Source organism: Saccostrea cucullata, unplaced genomic scaffold (assembly GCF_032062105.1).
Source record: "Saccostrea cucullata isolate Sc308-1 unplaced genomic scaffold, CSIRO_AGI_Scuc_v1 ctg356, whole genome shotgun sequence".
Taxonomy (NCBI): domain Eukaryota; kingdom Metazoa; phylum Mollusca; class Bivalvia; order Ostreida; family Ostreidae; genus Saccostrea; species Saccostrea cuccullata.
The window spans coordinates 1,403,449-1,421,946 of NW_026918279.1; the positions used below are offsets into that span (position 1 = coordinate 1,403,449).

An 18,498-nucleotide genomic window follows, 5' to 3' on the forward strand; every position below is an offset into this window, starting at 1 on the left:
TGCCGGTAAGTAAAGATGATTTTGTTATATTAATGTACAAGTAAGTGAATTCCATTCATTCGATAAAGGAAATGTCTCAGAAATCAGCTGTCAGTATGCTGTTATTGAACGACAGCTTCGGAAGAAACTAGTTCGAATCATCTCTGTACTTTTGTATCTAGGAGATTGAGATTGCATCAATGCATGCCATTGCGTTGTGAATTTATATTCCATATGTAGATTAAGAGGCGTTAAATGAAATGATTTTGCTAACAGATATTTTTTTAGTTTACTATAATAGCTTGTATATACTTTACAGTTTTAACTTGAATTTTCACCGAAGTAAATTATTTACATTGAGATCTATTGTTATTTACATTGAGACTTGGGTCAGTTGAGTCGCCCGTATTAGACTGCCTGCTCTAAAGTAAAGTTAGGAGTTGATCCTTATGTCGTGGGTTCGAATCCCAATGTGGGACATGGAGACGAGTCCTTCATATAACATGTATAACATAAGATATATTATACCCGAATGTTTTGATGGATGAAAACATTTTTATATGAAAAAACTTATGTTGCAGATTATGCATAAGTTGAGGAAAGGAGCTGCTGTGGGATGGTACAATCAGGTAAGACAGCCTTTTTTTTATATAAAGGGGTATACATGCAATTTATGTGAAATCATAAATTTTCTGGGGTTTAATTTTCGTTGTTTTCACCCGTGGAGAGAACAAATTCATGTCCAATAAATGTAAGGTGTTACATATACCAACTATCAAGATATTCTTCATCCAAAAATCAAATCCCCAGGAACCATTCAGATTTTATATCAAACCACAAAAGTATGAAACACGAAAATACCGTATAATAATTGCCGCCCCTCTATATAAGGCCCCCTTGTCTTTTTCAATTGCCAGGAAATAAATTGTACAGTGATTAGAATTATAGAATTTCAAAGATGTGAAGAAAGTAAAAATGAAACATGTTTTTTATCCAATTTCTCGCTTGAAAATGAATAATTTGCATAATTTGGGTGACATTAACAACTAAGTAAAGTTAGACAATCATTTTAGTGGTTCCTTGTATCTTATATTTTTTTCAAAAGATTTTTTGAAGTAAATATTTTTATAAATATTACAAACATTTTTATATGAAATTAAACTTATTTGCAATTATTCTAAGTTGCCCAGGGCGGAATAGGGATTATACGGTATGTGATTTTACAGTAAAAGTTCACCCTGGGTCAATCTAGAACAGTTAAATGTTTTTCATCATATTACACTAACATCTAACAATATCCCACTGAGGGTCACGTCTGAGGTCCAATTCGGAACAACTATAGACTTATTCGCTTCAACAAATATACGATGATTTTGCAGGCTACAATTTGATTGGATGATAGAATCTGACCTCTGACGTGACCCTCTGTGGGATGTTGTTACTAGATGTTAGTATGTGAGCAGATCTAACATCTAATTTTAATTAGATTGCCTCTAGGTGTTTTTTAAAGTCACAGCATTTAGGAGTTAGATAATAGATTCTAAATATGAGAATCTCTACATTTTTTATGCAATCATCAGTCACCATGAGAAATACAAATTAATATGCTCTAGTTTTTAAAGAATTATTTGCACATTTAATTTCAGGAGCAACAAAGAGTCTTGCTTTGTAAAGGCATGCAGGTTTTAAAGAAAGAAAACTGTGTTGTATAGGAAGAAGATTTTCCACTCAAATAATTGTGGATGACACAAAGGTAAAGAGGATATTAATGCTTAGAAAGAATTAAGAAATTATTTAACACAGAGGCAGATTTTTTGTTGCAGTTTGAAAACGCTATTCAAAATGTTCACCGTATAAAATTTTATAAAAATATGTTAGATAATTTCTTTAAAATTTAAAGCTTAACACAAATTTGAGAGAGGTCAAGATAAAAAATGTTCATGCAACTGAATAGCTCTTATCAATGTTTATAGTTTAAGCATATGAAGATTAATCAAAGTCTCTTGAATAGTTTCTTTAAAACTAAGCTTTACTCACTAATTTAAAGAAAGGTCAAGGTCAAAGGAAAGGTCAAGTAAAATAATGATTATGAAGTTGAATAGATCCCATCAATATGTATCTGCACAAATATAAGGTTTGATTAAAAATATCTGGAACAACTCTTGATACAGAACTTAACATAAATTTAAGAAAATTGAGGTCAAGGTCAGAGATGTTCATGCAGTAGAGTAACTCTTATTAATAATATATGTGTATCAGCATATGGAGTAAAAAGTGTGATGGAAGGACAGTAGGGTATGTTATTAAGTTTTTGTCGCATATCTGCGGTGATTTTCTTTGATCTTTCTGTGGTGATATATCCTGTATCACATATGCGATAATACTTTCCACGCCCCTTCATATATCACTGCAGGAGGCAGAAATTGGGTCATGAGAAAAGAACTGATTTTATTTCACAAGTTCATAACTACAGAAAAATGAACATGTTAAGCTATTTCTTAGCCTTTAACTAAATTAAAATACATGTATTTAACTCAGTTGAATGTTCCCAGTCGTTCAAAAGATTAATCCATTTTGAAATTTTGAAAGTTACAGTAAAATCTCCAAACTTTATATCGTTAAACTACTTGATATTTGCTTCTGTGATTTCATATTTGTAGAGTGCCTGGCTCAAAGATAAATTGTCAAAATCTTCAAACTCAGTTAAAAAGTCAAAGTCAAATTCACTAAGAACGTCCAACATGTTGGAGAGCTAGCTTAAAATGAATCTTAAGTTCATGACAGCTGAATATTTTTAGGTCACCTGAGTAAACTCAGGTGACCTATTGCTATCTGTTTTCGTCCGTCGTCGTGCGTCGTGTGTTGTGTGTTGTGTGTTGTGTGTCGTGCGTTAACATTTGGACATTTTCATCTTCTTCTCTGCAGCCACTGAACCAATTTCAACCAAATTTGGTACAAAGCATCTATGGGTGAAGGGGAACAAAAATAGTGAATTTCATGGTCCCTGCCCCCCTGGGGCCTGGGGGGTGGGGCAAAAACCAATAAAATTAATGCAATCTTTAAAAATCTTCTTCTTTACTCCTGGACACCAAGCAGTCAAACTGTTTGCATGATTGTAATCAGCATTGAGTCCTCTACCAAAATTGTGAAATTCATGGCCCCTGGGTCAGGGGTTCTAGTGCTAGGGCGGGGCTAAATAAGTATAAAGTGAAAATGCATTATTTCTTTTAAAATCTTCTTCTCTGCTACTGGGTATTAAATAAGCTAACTAAGTGCATAGTTATGATGAACAAGAGTGCTTCTACCAAAATTGTGAATTTTATGGCCCCAGGGTCAGGGGTTCTGGTGTTAGGGTGGGGCTCTATAGATTATATAGTGAAAATACATGAATTCTTTAAAAATTTTCTTCTCTGCTCCTGGGTATTAAATAAACTAACTAAGTGCATAGTTATGTTGAGCAAGAGTGCTTCTACCAAAATTGTGAATTTTATGGCCCCAGGGTCAGGGGTTCTGGTGTAAGGGTGGGGCTCTATAGATTATATGGTAAAAATACAGGAATTCTTTGAAAATCTTCTTCTCTGCTCCTGGGTATTAAATAGCTATCTAAGTGCATAGTGGTGATGAGCAAGAGTGCCTCTACCAAAATTGTGAATTTTATGGCCCCACTGGGATAGGGGTTCTGGTGTTAGGTTGGGGCTCTATTGATTATAGATAGAGAAAAATACATGAATTCTTTGAAAATCTTCTTCTCTGCTCCTGGGTATTAAATAAGCTATCTAAGTGCATAGTTATGATGAGCAAGAGTGCCTCTACCAAAATTGTGAATTTTATGGCCCCAGGGTCAGGGGTTCTGGTGTTAGGGTTGGGCTCTATAGATTATATAGTGAAAATACATGAATTCTTTGAAAATCTTCTTCTCTGCTCCTGGGTATTAAATAAGCTAACTAAGTGCATAGTTATGATGTGCAAGAGTGCTTCTACCAACATTGTGAATTTTATGGCCCCAAGGTCAGGGGTTCTGGTGTTAGGGTGGGGCTCTATAGATTATATAGTGAAAATACATGAATTCTTTGAAAAAAAAAATCTTCTCTGCTCCTAGGAATGAAATAAATTAATTACATAGTTATGATGAGCAAGAATACCTCTTCCAAAATTTTGATTTTATGGCCCTAGGGTCAGGGAATCTAGTGATAGGGCGGGGCTCTATAGATTATATAGTGAAAATACATTAAATCTTTGAAAGTATTCTTCTCTGCTCCTGGGTATTTAGCAGATGAACTACCTATATAGTTATGATGAGCAAGGGCGCTAATCTTCCAGAATTGTGAATTTCAAGGCACCAGGGTCAGGGGTACCATAGAGGGGGGCTGTACTTATATACTGAAACTGGATGAATTGTTTGAAATCTGCTCCTTGGTATTTATCAAATATTTTTGGAAAGCAAGGGTGCCTTTTCAAAAATTGTGCAATGTGTGTATCTAGGCTTAAAGGGTCAGGGGTTCATGTGTGATAGGGGCATTACTGATTATTGCTGAATATTACTGATTACTTGAAATGCATTTTTTGTTCCCCTACCCTGCCTATGGGTATTAAGTAAACAAACTAAGCAACTGCTAAGTGTATTGTTATGATGATCAATGGTGCCTCTTTCAAAATTGTGAATAGCATAGCATCTGGCTTAAAACATGAATCAAATTTAATCACTGGAAAGTTGTTGCATAATGCTCAGGTGACCTTTAAGGCCCATGGGCCTCTTGTTTTATTGAATTTTGACACTCTCAATGAAATTTACATCATCAGACATGCGGCAAGTTGCTTACATCATAGATGCCTCGTACTATTGGTTATATCGTTTTCATGGGGCGTGGAAATCTCGGGCGCTCCGCGCCCTCGATTTCCACGCCCCATGAAAACGATATAATCAATACTACTCGGCTTCTATGATGTAACCTATACAAGTAAACCTAATTAATATTTATGCTAAGCTGAGGCCACAATATTGGGTCATTTTTCATAGAAAAAAGGAACATTTTTTTTTACATTCTGTGGAACATCAAGGCCATTGAAGTGACTTTAGTGAGCAAAGTGGCCCATGGGCCTCTTGTTATTTGTTATTTAATTCATCATGAATCAGGTGGTATAATGATATTTTTATATTTTAGTTCTACCAATGAAGGATGTCATAACCCACTTTGAAAAGAAGTTTGTTCGAAAGAAAAGGATCTGAAGTGGGAGAAAGAATTGCTTATATTCAGATGGAATTATAGACTGTTAGACCTTTTGCTATCACTTAATTCTGTACTATTTTTTCCGCAACACTGAGCCTATAAGCTTTTGACTTGATGGTTTATCTAATTTGAGAGAGCATAGTCCAGTTTTTAGGCATTTCATGATTAACAATGCAGAATATGTACACATGTAATGGCAGGTAAAAATCCCACACAAACAGGACACTGATAAGACTGGAATTTAGAGATATTTAATTTTTCTCTTGTGTGAATTGAAAAAAAGTTTATGCCAGAAACAATATAATAAATTAATAACTTGAGTCTTGTTTTGTGCTTATATTTTTATGCCCCCGTAAATGAAGATTTCCGTACTTGTGAAAAAACTTTAGTCTGACCATAACTTGGGAACAGATGGTGATAGGGCTTTTATGTTTCACAATTGTATTTCCAGTTAGGGGACCCTACTTTGGGTACCAAAATATTAAATTTGCATTTAAGAAAAGCTTAATCTTCACTAGGTTGCCATACGGGGGGTATCAGTGTTTCACAAACACATCTTGTTTGGAAATCACCTTGCATGCAAGATTTTTTTCAGTACTAGATTTGAGTGTGAATTCCATCTCAAAGTCAAGTACATGTATGTGAAGGTATTGGGTAACTCATTAAAAGTCATATATATATAGTTTACAGATTATCAGACCCAAATATGAAGCCCACTATTTTAAGTACACATACAGTATAGAGGCCATATACACTGTAGTAACTTCCATATTTTGAACTTGTATTTCCAATGTTGGTTAACAGTATTTGGGTCTACAATTATCACATGTACATGTATATGACAGAGCTCCAACTTTTCTAACATGCCTTCCATTAGATGTTTGTCATTCAAGTCCAAAAGAACACCAGAAAAAAATCACAATTTAATATCCATTTAATTGTAGTAAATTCTATCTCTCCCACCACTGTCTTGAGTGGCAATATTTGGTCTTTATTTTCAATTTTGAGGATATATTACAATTTAATAATGTACCTCTTGTCACCAAATGGGTAAGTCAATAACACATCATTACCAGACAACTTTAAATAAAACAAATGTGCAAATTACTTTCAGGAAAATAAAAAAAAATCTAATTGCAAAATATTCAAATAGCAAATGCCTCGATATTTTGGTAAATATATATACAGATGTAACAAGAGGCTCAGGGACCAACTGGTTCACTTGAGCACCGTGGCTAAGAAAAAAGCAAAAATCAGTTTAGTATTGAAAAACTTAAATGCATAAGTGGTCCTGACCTATCCTTAAAAGGGAGGGGTATGATTTGACAAAATTGAACCTCCACTAAATAAGGATGCCTATATATTTCTGACTGTGGCCTTTTTTCCTACAAGTCTGAACTTTCAGTGTGGCCCCACTCTACACCCAGGGGGTCATGATTTGTACAAACTTGAATCTACCCTATCAGACAGTGATTCCACATGAGTATTCACCTTTCTTGGCCTATTGGTTAAACAGAGTATCAAATGTAAATATTTCAATAATGAAAATGTATCAAAAATGCATCAATTTAAATGAAGTGTTAAATGATGTTAAAAGGACAAAGTTCTTGAAACAACAGGAACAACACATGCAGTCTTTCATCAAGAATTCTCTGTAATTTGCCAAGACTCTTCCTTCTTCCAAGTTATTCACATTGCAACTTTTTGTCCAGACCGGCACACTCTTCTAACGAGATTTCTCTGATATTTATCACGGCTGTGTTTTCCTTATTTTCCAACTGCAAGATTTTTGTCCATGGGTCTAAAACTTATGATGTGCTCAAAGTCTATCAGGATGCAGTTCAAACTCCAACATAAAATTCATGGTTCCTGACCTCTGAAAAATAACAATAAAACACAATAAGAGTTTTTATAATTATCATTGACACACATAATCATGGGAAAACTTGGTAGGATGGAAAATTACTTTCATGAGTATGACAAGTGGAGGGCTCCCAATGTGACAGCAAACTGGGTTTTTCTTGTATGAACAAACCTGTTATTAAATTCATATATGAATAAAAAAAAATGTCCATTTGCAAGAGTTATTCCCTTTATCAAAAAAACCCTCCCTATTTTCTCACAATATTCTTTGTAACTTGCATGAATTTAAAAAAAAAAAATTCAATTAAAACTTCTTTTGACAATTTTATAATGCATCTTTATTGGCAAAGTATGGGGCAACAAAAAAACCCCGCAAAATGAACAAACACTAGGATAAATCTTCCACTGTAATATATATATATCATTTCACATTGCTACCTTAACAATTTTGGCTTTTTTGAAACCTAATAATTTATCTGACCCAAACTTCTTTAAGTTGAAAATCTTTTCAAGCTTAAATTTACACCTACTGATGATGCTTTCTATTTCTTTGACTAATCATGGCCTTAGAAGATTTCTAATGATCTTTCCTTTGTGTTCTTGTGCACAACTTTGATTTCCTTTGTGGCCCCATCCTAACACTGGGGATCATTATGTATGATAAACATATCCAGAGACTTCTTAGTCGGACAAGTTTACTTGAGCCTTATGCCCTGTTCACATAGAGAGTTTAATTAACAGTAAATTAATGCAAAGTAAAATAATAGAATTAATTTTTTTTTCCTTGACAGCTAAAGCAGAAGTAAACAAATCCAACACACAAAATTTTATTTCTACATTGTGCGACCAGTAATGCTATTATGACTTTATTTGTTATTCACATCATGTGTGCCGAGCAGATTCAATTGGCATAAAAATCATAGTGTTTGTTATAAAATTTAGTGATTAACATAATTTTCCTTTATTTTTCAACCAAAAATAGCACTCATACCTAAATTTAACTATTGATATGCGGCCTGTGACTTAATTCAGGCCTTATGCATGCGTCAAACTTTAATTCGAATTAGATTCGTTTAGCGTTCACAGAGCTAATGCGAAGTAATTTTATGCGCAGTAAATTAATTCAAATTAATCTTACGAGATTCGCATTAAATTCTCCGTGTGTATGCTGTTCAAATTTAATTTGCAGTAACTTACGTTTAATTCGAATTAAACTCTCCATGTGAACAGGGCATTAGACTTAAGGTAAGCTAAATTGTAAATAATTATTTATAAAGTAGATGACTGTCTCTTCTAAACATACCAATATATTTCTGCAGAATAAATAAAAATATAAATCTTTCCAAGTACCCGTTACATTTTCTTAACTAATAACCCCCCTCCCCCCTGGATAAATCTTCCACTGTAATATATATATCATTTCTTAATTCTACCTAACAATTATTGGTCTTTTTACCTCTGTGTCATCTGCAATTCTTTAAGTTGAAAATCTTTTCCTTTCTTTACAACACTGTTTTCTTTCTTTAAAACCTGCATGCCTCTAAAAATCAAGACTCTTTGTTGCTCTTAAAATTAAATGTACATGTGCAAATAATTCTTTAAAAACTACAGCATATTTTCTATTTCTCATGGTGACTGATGATTGAACAAAATAATGTAGAATTTCAGAAATTCTGAAATGTTTCATATTTAGAATTTGTCAATTAACTCTTTTAATGGCAATGGCTTGAAAAACGGAATTGAATTTTTTTCCTTAAATCATTGAGCACTTGAGCTAAAAACAAATCCAACACACACCAGTGATTCCTGATTGTGTTAAGTGATTTATTGTACAGTTTATTGGTAGTTAATTGAACACACCCAGTATATTGTAAAATTTAAACAACAAACAAAGGTGTTTGCTGTCATATAATTAAGAGGAAAGATTTGGTCTAATAATAGATAACTTCATAAAATCAGCAAATCAAGACAAATCAATGGAATCATCAATAGTCATTTGTCAGACTTTCTAATAACAGTAAGTCTCAATGTAAATGACTTATTGCAGAGAAAATTCAAGCTAAACTGTAAAATACGAGTATATACTGTACGTAAAGATATATCATTTAATTTAACGCCTCTTAATCTACATATGGAACATAAATTCACAATGCAATGGCATGCATTGATGCAATCTCAATCTCCTAGATACAAAAGTACAGAGATAATTCGAACTAGTTTCTTCCGAAGCTGTCGTTCAATAACAGCATACTGACAGCTGATTTCTGAGACATTTCCTTTATCGAATGATGGAATTCACTTACTTGTAGATGGAATTCACTTACTTGTACATTAATATAACAAAATCATCTTTACTTACCGGCAAACCGCCTGCCTTTCACTCGGCACTGTTGATAGGGAAACACATGGCCTTAAACCACGTGAGATTATCGGGATATAGTAAATTACTGGGAGGGCAGACAAACGTTTGCTCTTTTCAAGCGTCCAAATAATAATCTTTCCCAAAATTGAAGTCAAGATTATAATTGTGCTGTACATCAAAATCATACAAACGTTTGATTTTGTCAAGCGTCTAAATAATAATGTTGCAACTTTTTTGGTCGCGATTATTATTGTTGGAGTAACACAGATTATAATTGTATGATCGATGTGGAATATAATTGTTATAAATTTGAAACGAAATAAAAATAATGTGTTCGCATGGGCAAACAAGATTATAATTGTTAAGTAAGGAGAATTATTATAATTTTGAGGTGAAATAAAAATGTTTTTAAACATCGACTAATAAGATTATAATCATGAGACGAAAAATTATAATAATGTGTCCACATTGACTGGCAAGATTATTATTGTAAAGTTTGGATCAATATAATTGTAGGACAAAATAATAATAATCTGTACACATTTAAACATCGACTGACAAGATTATAATCATGAGGCGAAAAATTATAATAATGTGTCTACATATTGACTGGCAAGATTATTATTGTGAAGTGAATCATTATAATTGTAGGAAAAATAATAATAATGTGTACACATTTAACAGACAAGATTATAATTGTTGCAGGAAAATAATAATAATGATATAAAAAGCAAGTTTGAATGACATAATTATTTTTGGTATAATTATGTAGGAAAAAATAATAATAATGTGGGGGTACCCTACAGCTTTCCATATAGATACTTACTGGTATTTCATAATTTGTTTCTATTCATTTTTACTTTAAATGGAAATGAAAATGTTTAAGACACTTTTCTTAAATCTTGCCAAAGAAATTCATCTAACTTGCATTTTTACATTTCACTTAACAGTAAGTTTTTTTTTTGAAAAATAAGACCAAACAAAACAACTGTAAGAAGAGAGAAAAATTAATTATTATTTCAGATGACAGACAGGAATTTTTTCTTACGAGTTAATGATAAGCCCGTGTTTGACTTGACTTACCAAATCAGCAACAAATCCGCGTCAGGTGAAGTCAGGCCTATACTGGACAAAAACCAGGCCACAGGCAGTAATATCACGGTATGTAGTTGTTATTGAATGTCTAATATCACGGTATGTAGTTGTTATTGAATGTCTAATATCACGGTATGTTGTTGTTATTGAATGTCTAATATCACGGTATGTAGTTGTTATTGAATGTCTAATATCACGGTGTGTAGTTGTTATTGAATGTCTAATATAACGATGTGTAGGTGTTATTGAATATCTAATATCACGGTATGTAGTTGTTTTTGAATTTCTAATATCACGATATGTAGTTGCTGGTGAATGTCTAAAAAAATTCTGTTATTCAATGTATAAGTCATAAGAATCAGGGTTAATTTTCCTATTTGACGACAATGATAAGATGACGTTCAACTGACCATATAGATTTAAGGTGAACATTGGAATCTCAACATTAAGGTACTGAATACAATTCATGCGTAGGACTGAATTGAAAGTTGAAACCACTTATTCTCTATGTATTTTGACCTCAGTATCAGAAATCTGAGACATTTATTTTTCTTGATCCCATTATATTCCGATATCTGACTGTCGTTATGGGTGTTTGTTTTTATTGTTGGACAGGGTGAGTTCCGAACAGAATGTGACGATTGTAAACCAGACCTGAGGATTTCCGGACGTCCACTGACGTCCTTAATCACCGTGGGCCTCACACAGGAACTCGAGGTCGAGGTCCTGGTTATGAATTTGGGAGATCCGGCGTACGGGGCCTCATTTCTAGTATCCAATGACATGAACGTTCCTCTAACAAGTTATGCAGTATTGTTAGAGCAAGGCTCGGAGCGAATGACGTGCACAGCAGAAACAAACGGTACACGGTGCACGTTTGTTTCACCGCCTCTGTTTCCGCAGCAGAGGGGCCTGGTCCGCCTTAGATACGATGTTTCTCTGGACCGATTATTAGAAAAGGGATTACGGAATCTTCCGGCGAAAATCCAGATAACTTCTACAGCTGACGTAACTGGAGACGTTAATCCAGACAATAATGTGATAGAGTTGAGCACTAATCTACAACTAGAAACAACGGTACAGATGATAGGGTAAGGTCAAGGTAGAAAAATAGACACAGTTAATTAAATCTCAACTAATTATGGATCAGTGTCAAACTGTTAGCTGTCGGTATTTTTAAAATAGTTTCTAAGTTAAACTCGATTTTGAGAGAATTGAGGTCAAGGTCAAGATTTTTAAAAAAAAATTGATGAATTTTTAAAGCTCTCATAAACATGTAACTGTATGTTTGATAAAAATATCTTGAGTGGTTCTGAAAAAAAAAAATTAATTTGAGGTTAAGTCAAAAGGAAGATTAAGGTAAAAAAGTGTTCATGCATTTAATAAACCTTCATCAATATTTATCAGCATAATTATAAGTTGGATGAATATATCTTGAACAAATTCTTAAAATACTCCATTATAATTTGTTTTGTTTGAAGTTCATCGTCACCCGACCAGGTGAGGATGTCCCCACAGAAACGCTCCAAACTCTTACTGTACCAGGCCTACTCCATCAGTACGCTAGGACCCAGTCCCCTACCGGAAGTCAAGGTCGTCTTCAATATACCAGTAATCGCAAACGGCAAAGTGATTGTGCCCGAGTCAGAACTCAAAGTATGGAAAAGCATTTTAATTTATTGATATTATTGTATATGTATATAATTATGCATTTTTTTTATCGAAAAAAAAGATAATTATTGATAACTGACTTAATTCTGATTAACGGTAAAATATTTTTAGTTTACAGATTTGAAAATGTGTTTTAAAAAAATGGGAAATTGTTTTTTTTTAAATTCACTTAATTAAGTGAAGAAAGTTGACGTTAGCCAACAGAAGTTTTAACCCACGCCTGAATATGTGTATTTTACAGAAATTAAGCCTATATATTTTTTGCTAAATAAGAAAAAAATTAAAGCCAGCTTCATTGAAGCAACCCTCAACGATTTTATTTTGCAGTTGTCGATAGATTCTAAGATCTCAGAAGTAAGTAACACAAGTCTGAAAATACAAGTCACTACATATCGTTTTTCATAGTACAGTCAACGCAGAACATTTTCCATCAGCATTGAAGCATGATGCTTCATCTTGTTGCTGTCTGCTTGTTTGCATGTCTGTGTTATGCAAACGCTTGGCCTAAACGTGTTAATGATCATGACAAACCGATTAATTCCGACCCCCATTTCCGTCAAATAAACATACACGTCCTGGCTTTTACTAAAATCTGAATAAGATGTATTTTTTATATTAAGGTGACAGTGTTTACTCCAACTGACAATTGCAGTATGACGTCATTCCCATCAGTCGGTGCTGTGACGTCATCGCCTTCCGTGGGACAACCTAGTGTGATCATCAACCCAGATAATTCTCTCCCTTTAGTGAGTTAATCCATCCTTAATTGTGTTGTATATACTGCAGACTCAAATTGTGCTAAAAATAATTAGATAAATTGTTAAATTTTAGCAATGAGTTAGCCATCTATTAAATATGTGAAAATATGGCTGGACTGACATATCAAAATGAAAACAATATTAATTGAGCAAAATAAAAGCGAATGAAAGTCTTGAATAAACTCATTTAAACAATATATATATATATATATATATATATATATATATATATATATATATATATATATATATATATATATATATATATATATATCCAGTACAATGTTTAAATATATTATATAGTATTTTATATTATTTTTATGTGAGTACAAGTCAATTTATATTACTATTTTTAGGGTTGTGGAGAGAGTGGTGTTGCTTGTGCTGTATATGAGTGCGTGATTAGTGAATTAAAGTTAGATGATCTTCACGGCTTCATCATCAATGGCAATATTTCTGAAGAAAACCTTCCAGAACTTCAGGCGGTATGGATTAAACACCAACAAAGCAAAACATATTGTTCTGTATCCCGAGTTAAACCTTATGGATAATTTAAGAATGAAAATTATAAAATTCTAGTAGCAAAAAATATATATATATATATATAATATATATATATATATATATATATATAAAATATAACTATATATATAATGTTGTTTTATGTTATACAGGGGTTTATTTGTAGACAAAAGTGTCGCTTTGATTCAGATTTATTAGTTGCATTAGCCTTCGTACCATAGGTGTCGATATATTTTTTATACTTCTGAATTTATTAATTATCAGCTTAGTAATTATTCGAAACTGATCAAAATTCGGAACTGGTCAAACGACTGTTGGTTCCTTTTTTAAAACTGAATTTGACTACGGAACGTTCAGTATACCTAATCAGTGCATAGGAATCACGGTGGGTTTGACCGGTAAACAGGGGATGCTTACTCCTCCTAGGCCCCTGATCCCACCTATTAAACCCATTTTACGGTTTGGTTTTGTTTATGTATATTTGTTCCAAAGAGATAGACTAAACCATATCGTAATGCTCCGTCTTAAGTAATGACGCGGATTTAAAAAAAAAATACTTTCTATAAAAAACCCCGACTATTTCATAAGACACTACCACTACATTGTACTTTTCTTTGGTGGAATGCAGTTAAGCATACTGAATGATATGTATTTTTCTGATAAAACGTTAAGGTAGCTTACAGCTAATAGAAATACTTAGAATGTTGTTTTATGTTCGCTGTCGTAAAGACATAATATGTGGGATTCAATTTCTTGCATTAAAGCGAAAGTTGCCAACGATATAAGCCTGAATTTATTAATTATCAGTAATAAATAAATGATTAAAATTTGCGATATTGTTCTGTGGAAAAAAATTCTTTTAAAATTTCAGTTACATAATTTTAGCAAGTAACTTTACGTACGACCACTCTTCAAATTGAACATTTTACTTTTCGGGTTCTGTGTGATGTAATTTCTTCAAGGGACTAGGCCCAGTGTCACAATATAAGTGGGCATTTATTATTAGGAGTTTTAAATACTCAACGTTTCAAAATTTTAAATTTCTTTTGAGTCTCATATATGATTTTTCTAAATTTACAGGGGCAATCAAATGTAATTCACCGCATTCAGAATATATCGTGATTTTTTGTATAAAAAAATTGGTTTCCAATAAGTATTTACAGTTACCATAATTTTAGCAAGCTTTTCCACTTTGAATACTTCTAGAAACTACAAATTACTTTTTTCACCGATTACTCGTGTTTATATGAAGAAGGAGTCTAGATTTAAAGAAAATAATTTAAAGAATATGTAGGATGTGGAACTGAAAAAGTTGATGCAGATGGTACTATGAAGATCAAACATTCGACTGAAGTTAGCTTCCAATGTCAGCTTCTCAGTATGATTTCATCCTTTTTCTACTCCAAACGTCCGCAGTAGATGCTGGCACGAAAGAGATCCCTTTAAATACTGCGCAGTAGCCTTGAGTGCCAAAATTTGCAACTCTCCGAATTCTTGTGATGTCTCTATATAAGGAAAACCTTTTCTAACGAAATTTACAATAAATAAAGCAATCAAATGTAATAAAACACAACACCGCATTCAGAATTAACAATAGTTTTACAAATACGTAATTTTTTTTTGATCTGTATTATTACATCCACTAACAATAGTTTTCTCCTTTATTTTTTAAATAATTAAAATTCGCTTATCACTGCATAAATACAGTAGTGCATGTCGCCTGAAGAAAAATTTCGTATGGCTGTTTCAATTTGCAAATACATTTTTCATAATTTCAAAATTATTTTAAGATCCTACTTTAAAAAAATAAACAGATATAAATATAAACAATGCAATATATATTTTTTTTGTTAAACTCATTATTACACGTGCTGCCAATCTTTCCAAAAAATTTACATAACCCCCTTACGAACAACCTGTGGCCCCTGATTGTGGGTCTGGCAACAGCTGTCCTTCATTCCAGTAACAACAAACAAAGAAAGCATTTTATTGTTTAAATAAATACTGTTAGAAATTGTTAAATTGTCAACTATTTTAGTACGATTAACTTTATTTTTACGAACACTGCTTATAATCTGTTGAATCAATGCTCTTTAATTATGAATAAAGTATCTTGTTCTCTAGAAATTCTACAAATTACTTTTGAATGTCTCTGAAAGAGTTACTCAGAGTAATTCGCCTATCCATGAAGGGAAGCGATCTGATTAAATTTGAAAGAAAAGGCTAATTTAACGTTTATTATTAGGAGTTGTGGAACTATTTTAAATTTCAGGGCATTACTCAGATACGGTACTATACAACTGGGGCAGTCTATCCCTCAGAAACATTAAAAGTTCCCCTGAAGTTAGCTTCCAATGTCAGCTTCTCAGTATGTATTTCATCTTTTTCTACTCCAAACTTCTTAGTTTCTGCACCATAAAATGTGTTTAAGTCCTCTAGATCTGTGCAAATATTAAAAGAAAGTCTGATATCAAAAAAATTTGATGCATTGAAGTAAGATCAGTATGTCTTTAAGAGCAAATTTAATGTCTTTGGCATTTTTTCACCAAAAAGTCTTACTGCAAAGATTAAAATTTGACAACTCCCATACTGGAGTATATTTCGTCTAATTAGTAATTATTTTTTTCCAGAGGTATTATTACATATAACAAAGTATTGTTTTGTATTAAATAATTAAAATTCAACTTACCGCGGCTAAGATACATTTTGTTGAAAGCTGGAGAAAAATTTTGTATGGGCTTTGTTTGCAAATAATTTTTTTCAAATTCAAATATTATTTTAAGGAAAACCATGGAAAAAAATAAAGGGGTGCAATCAACTACGAATACCATGCAGTGATCATATATATTTTTAAAAATACAACTCTTTGTTACAGGCAGTGCTACCAATCTTCCCAAATGATATAACTCCGGCCCCCCAGGAACTGAACCTGTGGCCCCTGATTGTGGGTCTGGTAGTAGGTGTCCTTCTTATGATACTATTGGGAATCATTCTCTGGAAGGTAAGTTTGTTAGACAGTCGGTGTTTATGTATAGTAGTGGATTTTGGCCTATAGGTGTGGCTTATTTTGAAATATCTGTTGAAGTTGTAGAAAGTTGTATTGACGTACAGTCACTTACTGTGGATTCAAAAATTTTCGTGGGGTTTTAACTTTTGTTATTTTCGAAACGTAAAATTTCCTCAAACCGAGAAAATTAGACCCCACGAAAATATGTGATTTTACAGTATTTGCAGTTGACTATCCAGTTATTTTGTAGGGGTAAAAGCTATTGTCTTTAATATACTGTATTGTTGTAGTCCTACTACATGTAGACATTCTTCATTTAACTTGGCCTTTGACGGTGAAAATGTAGGAATATATTGAATCAACATTATGGTTCCTAAATTTTTTTTTATAAACTTTCTTGAGTAGTATTGTTGGTGTATTCTTAAAGTTCTTTAATAGTGAGAATATATCGCCTTGTATATAATTGAGAAGTTTATAATTTAGTTCCTTATAATTTTATAGCTTGGCTTCTTCAGAAGAAAGAAGAGAGAGGAATTGGACCAATACAAAAGGAAAAGTTATGCCTACCAGAGGCAAAGCCGTGCTTTGTTGCGAGCAACAAAAGATATGGACAAATCTGATAGAGAACTATTGTCTCAATATTCCCAGATAAATTAGTCGTTATTAATTTAGTACAAAGAATGCTTGTTAAGTGAGTTTTTTTTCAAGATTCTTTAAAATTGAATTTTCAAATACAGATACATAATTTTTTTTCAAGTTTTGAAAAATCAAAGTGATGTGAATAATGCAAATCAAGTGATGTGAAGAATGCAAATCAAGCTTCTATAAGACTAAATTCCTAAATGCAGTACATAGTAGCTTTTGTTAAAATGTAAATGTTCAATATTTATAGTTTTCCCCCTCTCAAGACAAACAAAATGCTGCATAGTCGGTAAGAATATAATAAATGGATAGAAATATTCCTTTATGAAATAAATGTTGCAGTATTTTTTAGCGTATATTGATACAGTCTGTAAATTTGAGTATATAACTTGGGAAGGAAAATACTTTGGGCATATTTGTTTATCTTCATCTTAAATATGATTTGATAAAAGGAAAAGTAATATCGTAAATCTGGAAATTTTTGCTGTAGATAAATTTTTAGCAAATTTGCGAATTCGCAAAAATATTTTTCTTAAAAATAAATTTTCAATAAGAAAATGTTTGATCGCAAAATATTGAAACGTAATAATTAATCAACAGCATTTTGACCCGAATTCGCAAAATAAAATCGACGTAAAAATTTCCAGATTTAAGGTAATTCAAATCTCATTCCAAATATGGAATATACTTGAGTGATCTACAGTATGCAGTTGGTGTTAGCTGTTGCGTTGGCAACTACGTTTAGCTGTAAATAGCATGAGATTGATGCAAGAAAATGTGTAAAAACCATAGAATTTAAGTTTGTTTCGAAAGAATAGTGTCAATAATGTAAAAATTCAGTTTCATCTAGTTTTTGTTTGGTATCATCTTTTGGTAAGTTCATAGTATCTTGATAATAATATTATTGATTTCATTATTTTTGTTTTCCAATTATGCCATTTAGCACATTTAATGCCTTTTTAATATAAGTGTTATAATTAAAGAGTTTCAAATTTCAAATTAAAGTTTGTTTTGACACCATACAGTATAAAAATTCATAAAGATTCATCTACTCTTTGTTTGATATCATTTTTTTGGTTAGGTAATAGTTTCAATGAATTATCATGTGTTTTCCAATATGCCAGTTAGCACGTTTAAAGGACTTATCGCATGGTTCATTCATTTTTGAAATTTTGACAGAAATAGAATTCATATGCATCATATCACAATTTATTTCTCTCAAAAACACAATAAACTAGCTTTATTTTAAAGTTAAAGTTAATTAAAATTCCAATCACGCTTTATGCATATTCTACCCGAGATTTTACGCGCCATATTACTTGTGACGTCAAAGGCGACGATTCGAGCGAGAAAGCTGTTCAGACACTGTGT

At 32.4% G+C, this 18,498-nt stretch overlaps 1 protein-coding gene across 1 annotated transcript in view; it reads left to right on the forward strand.

The window, feature by feature from the left end:
- Positions 1-18,183, forward strand: part of LOC134262090 (integrin alpha-4-like) — a 38,300-nt gene extending 20,117 nt beyond the window's left edge. The window contains exons 14-21 of the mRNA XM_062744487.1: positions 10,456-10,593; positions 11,143-11,618; positions 12,009-12,183; positions 12,819-12,944; positions 13,313-13,441; positions 15,751-15,846; positions 16,354-16,479; positions 16,987-18,183. Of these exons, the coding sequence (XP_062600471.1) occupies positions 10,456-10,593; positions 11,143-11,618; positions 12,009-12,183; positions 12,819-12,944; positions 13,313-13,441; positions 15,751-15,846; positions 16,354-16,479; positions 16,987-17,142 (1,422 nt within the window). The 3' untranslated portion in view covers positions 17,143-18,183. The remainder of the gene's footprint in view (positions 1-10,455; positions 10,594-11,142; positions 11,619-12,008; positions 12,184-12,818; positions 12,945-13,312; positions 13,442-15,750; positions 15,847-16,353; positions 16,480-16,986) is intronic.
- The last annotated feature ends 315 nt before the right edge of the window (positions 18,184-18,498 follow it).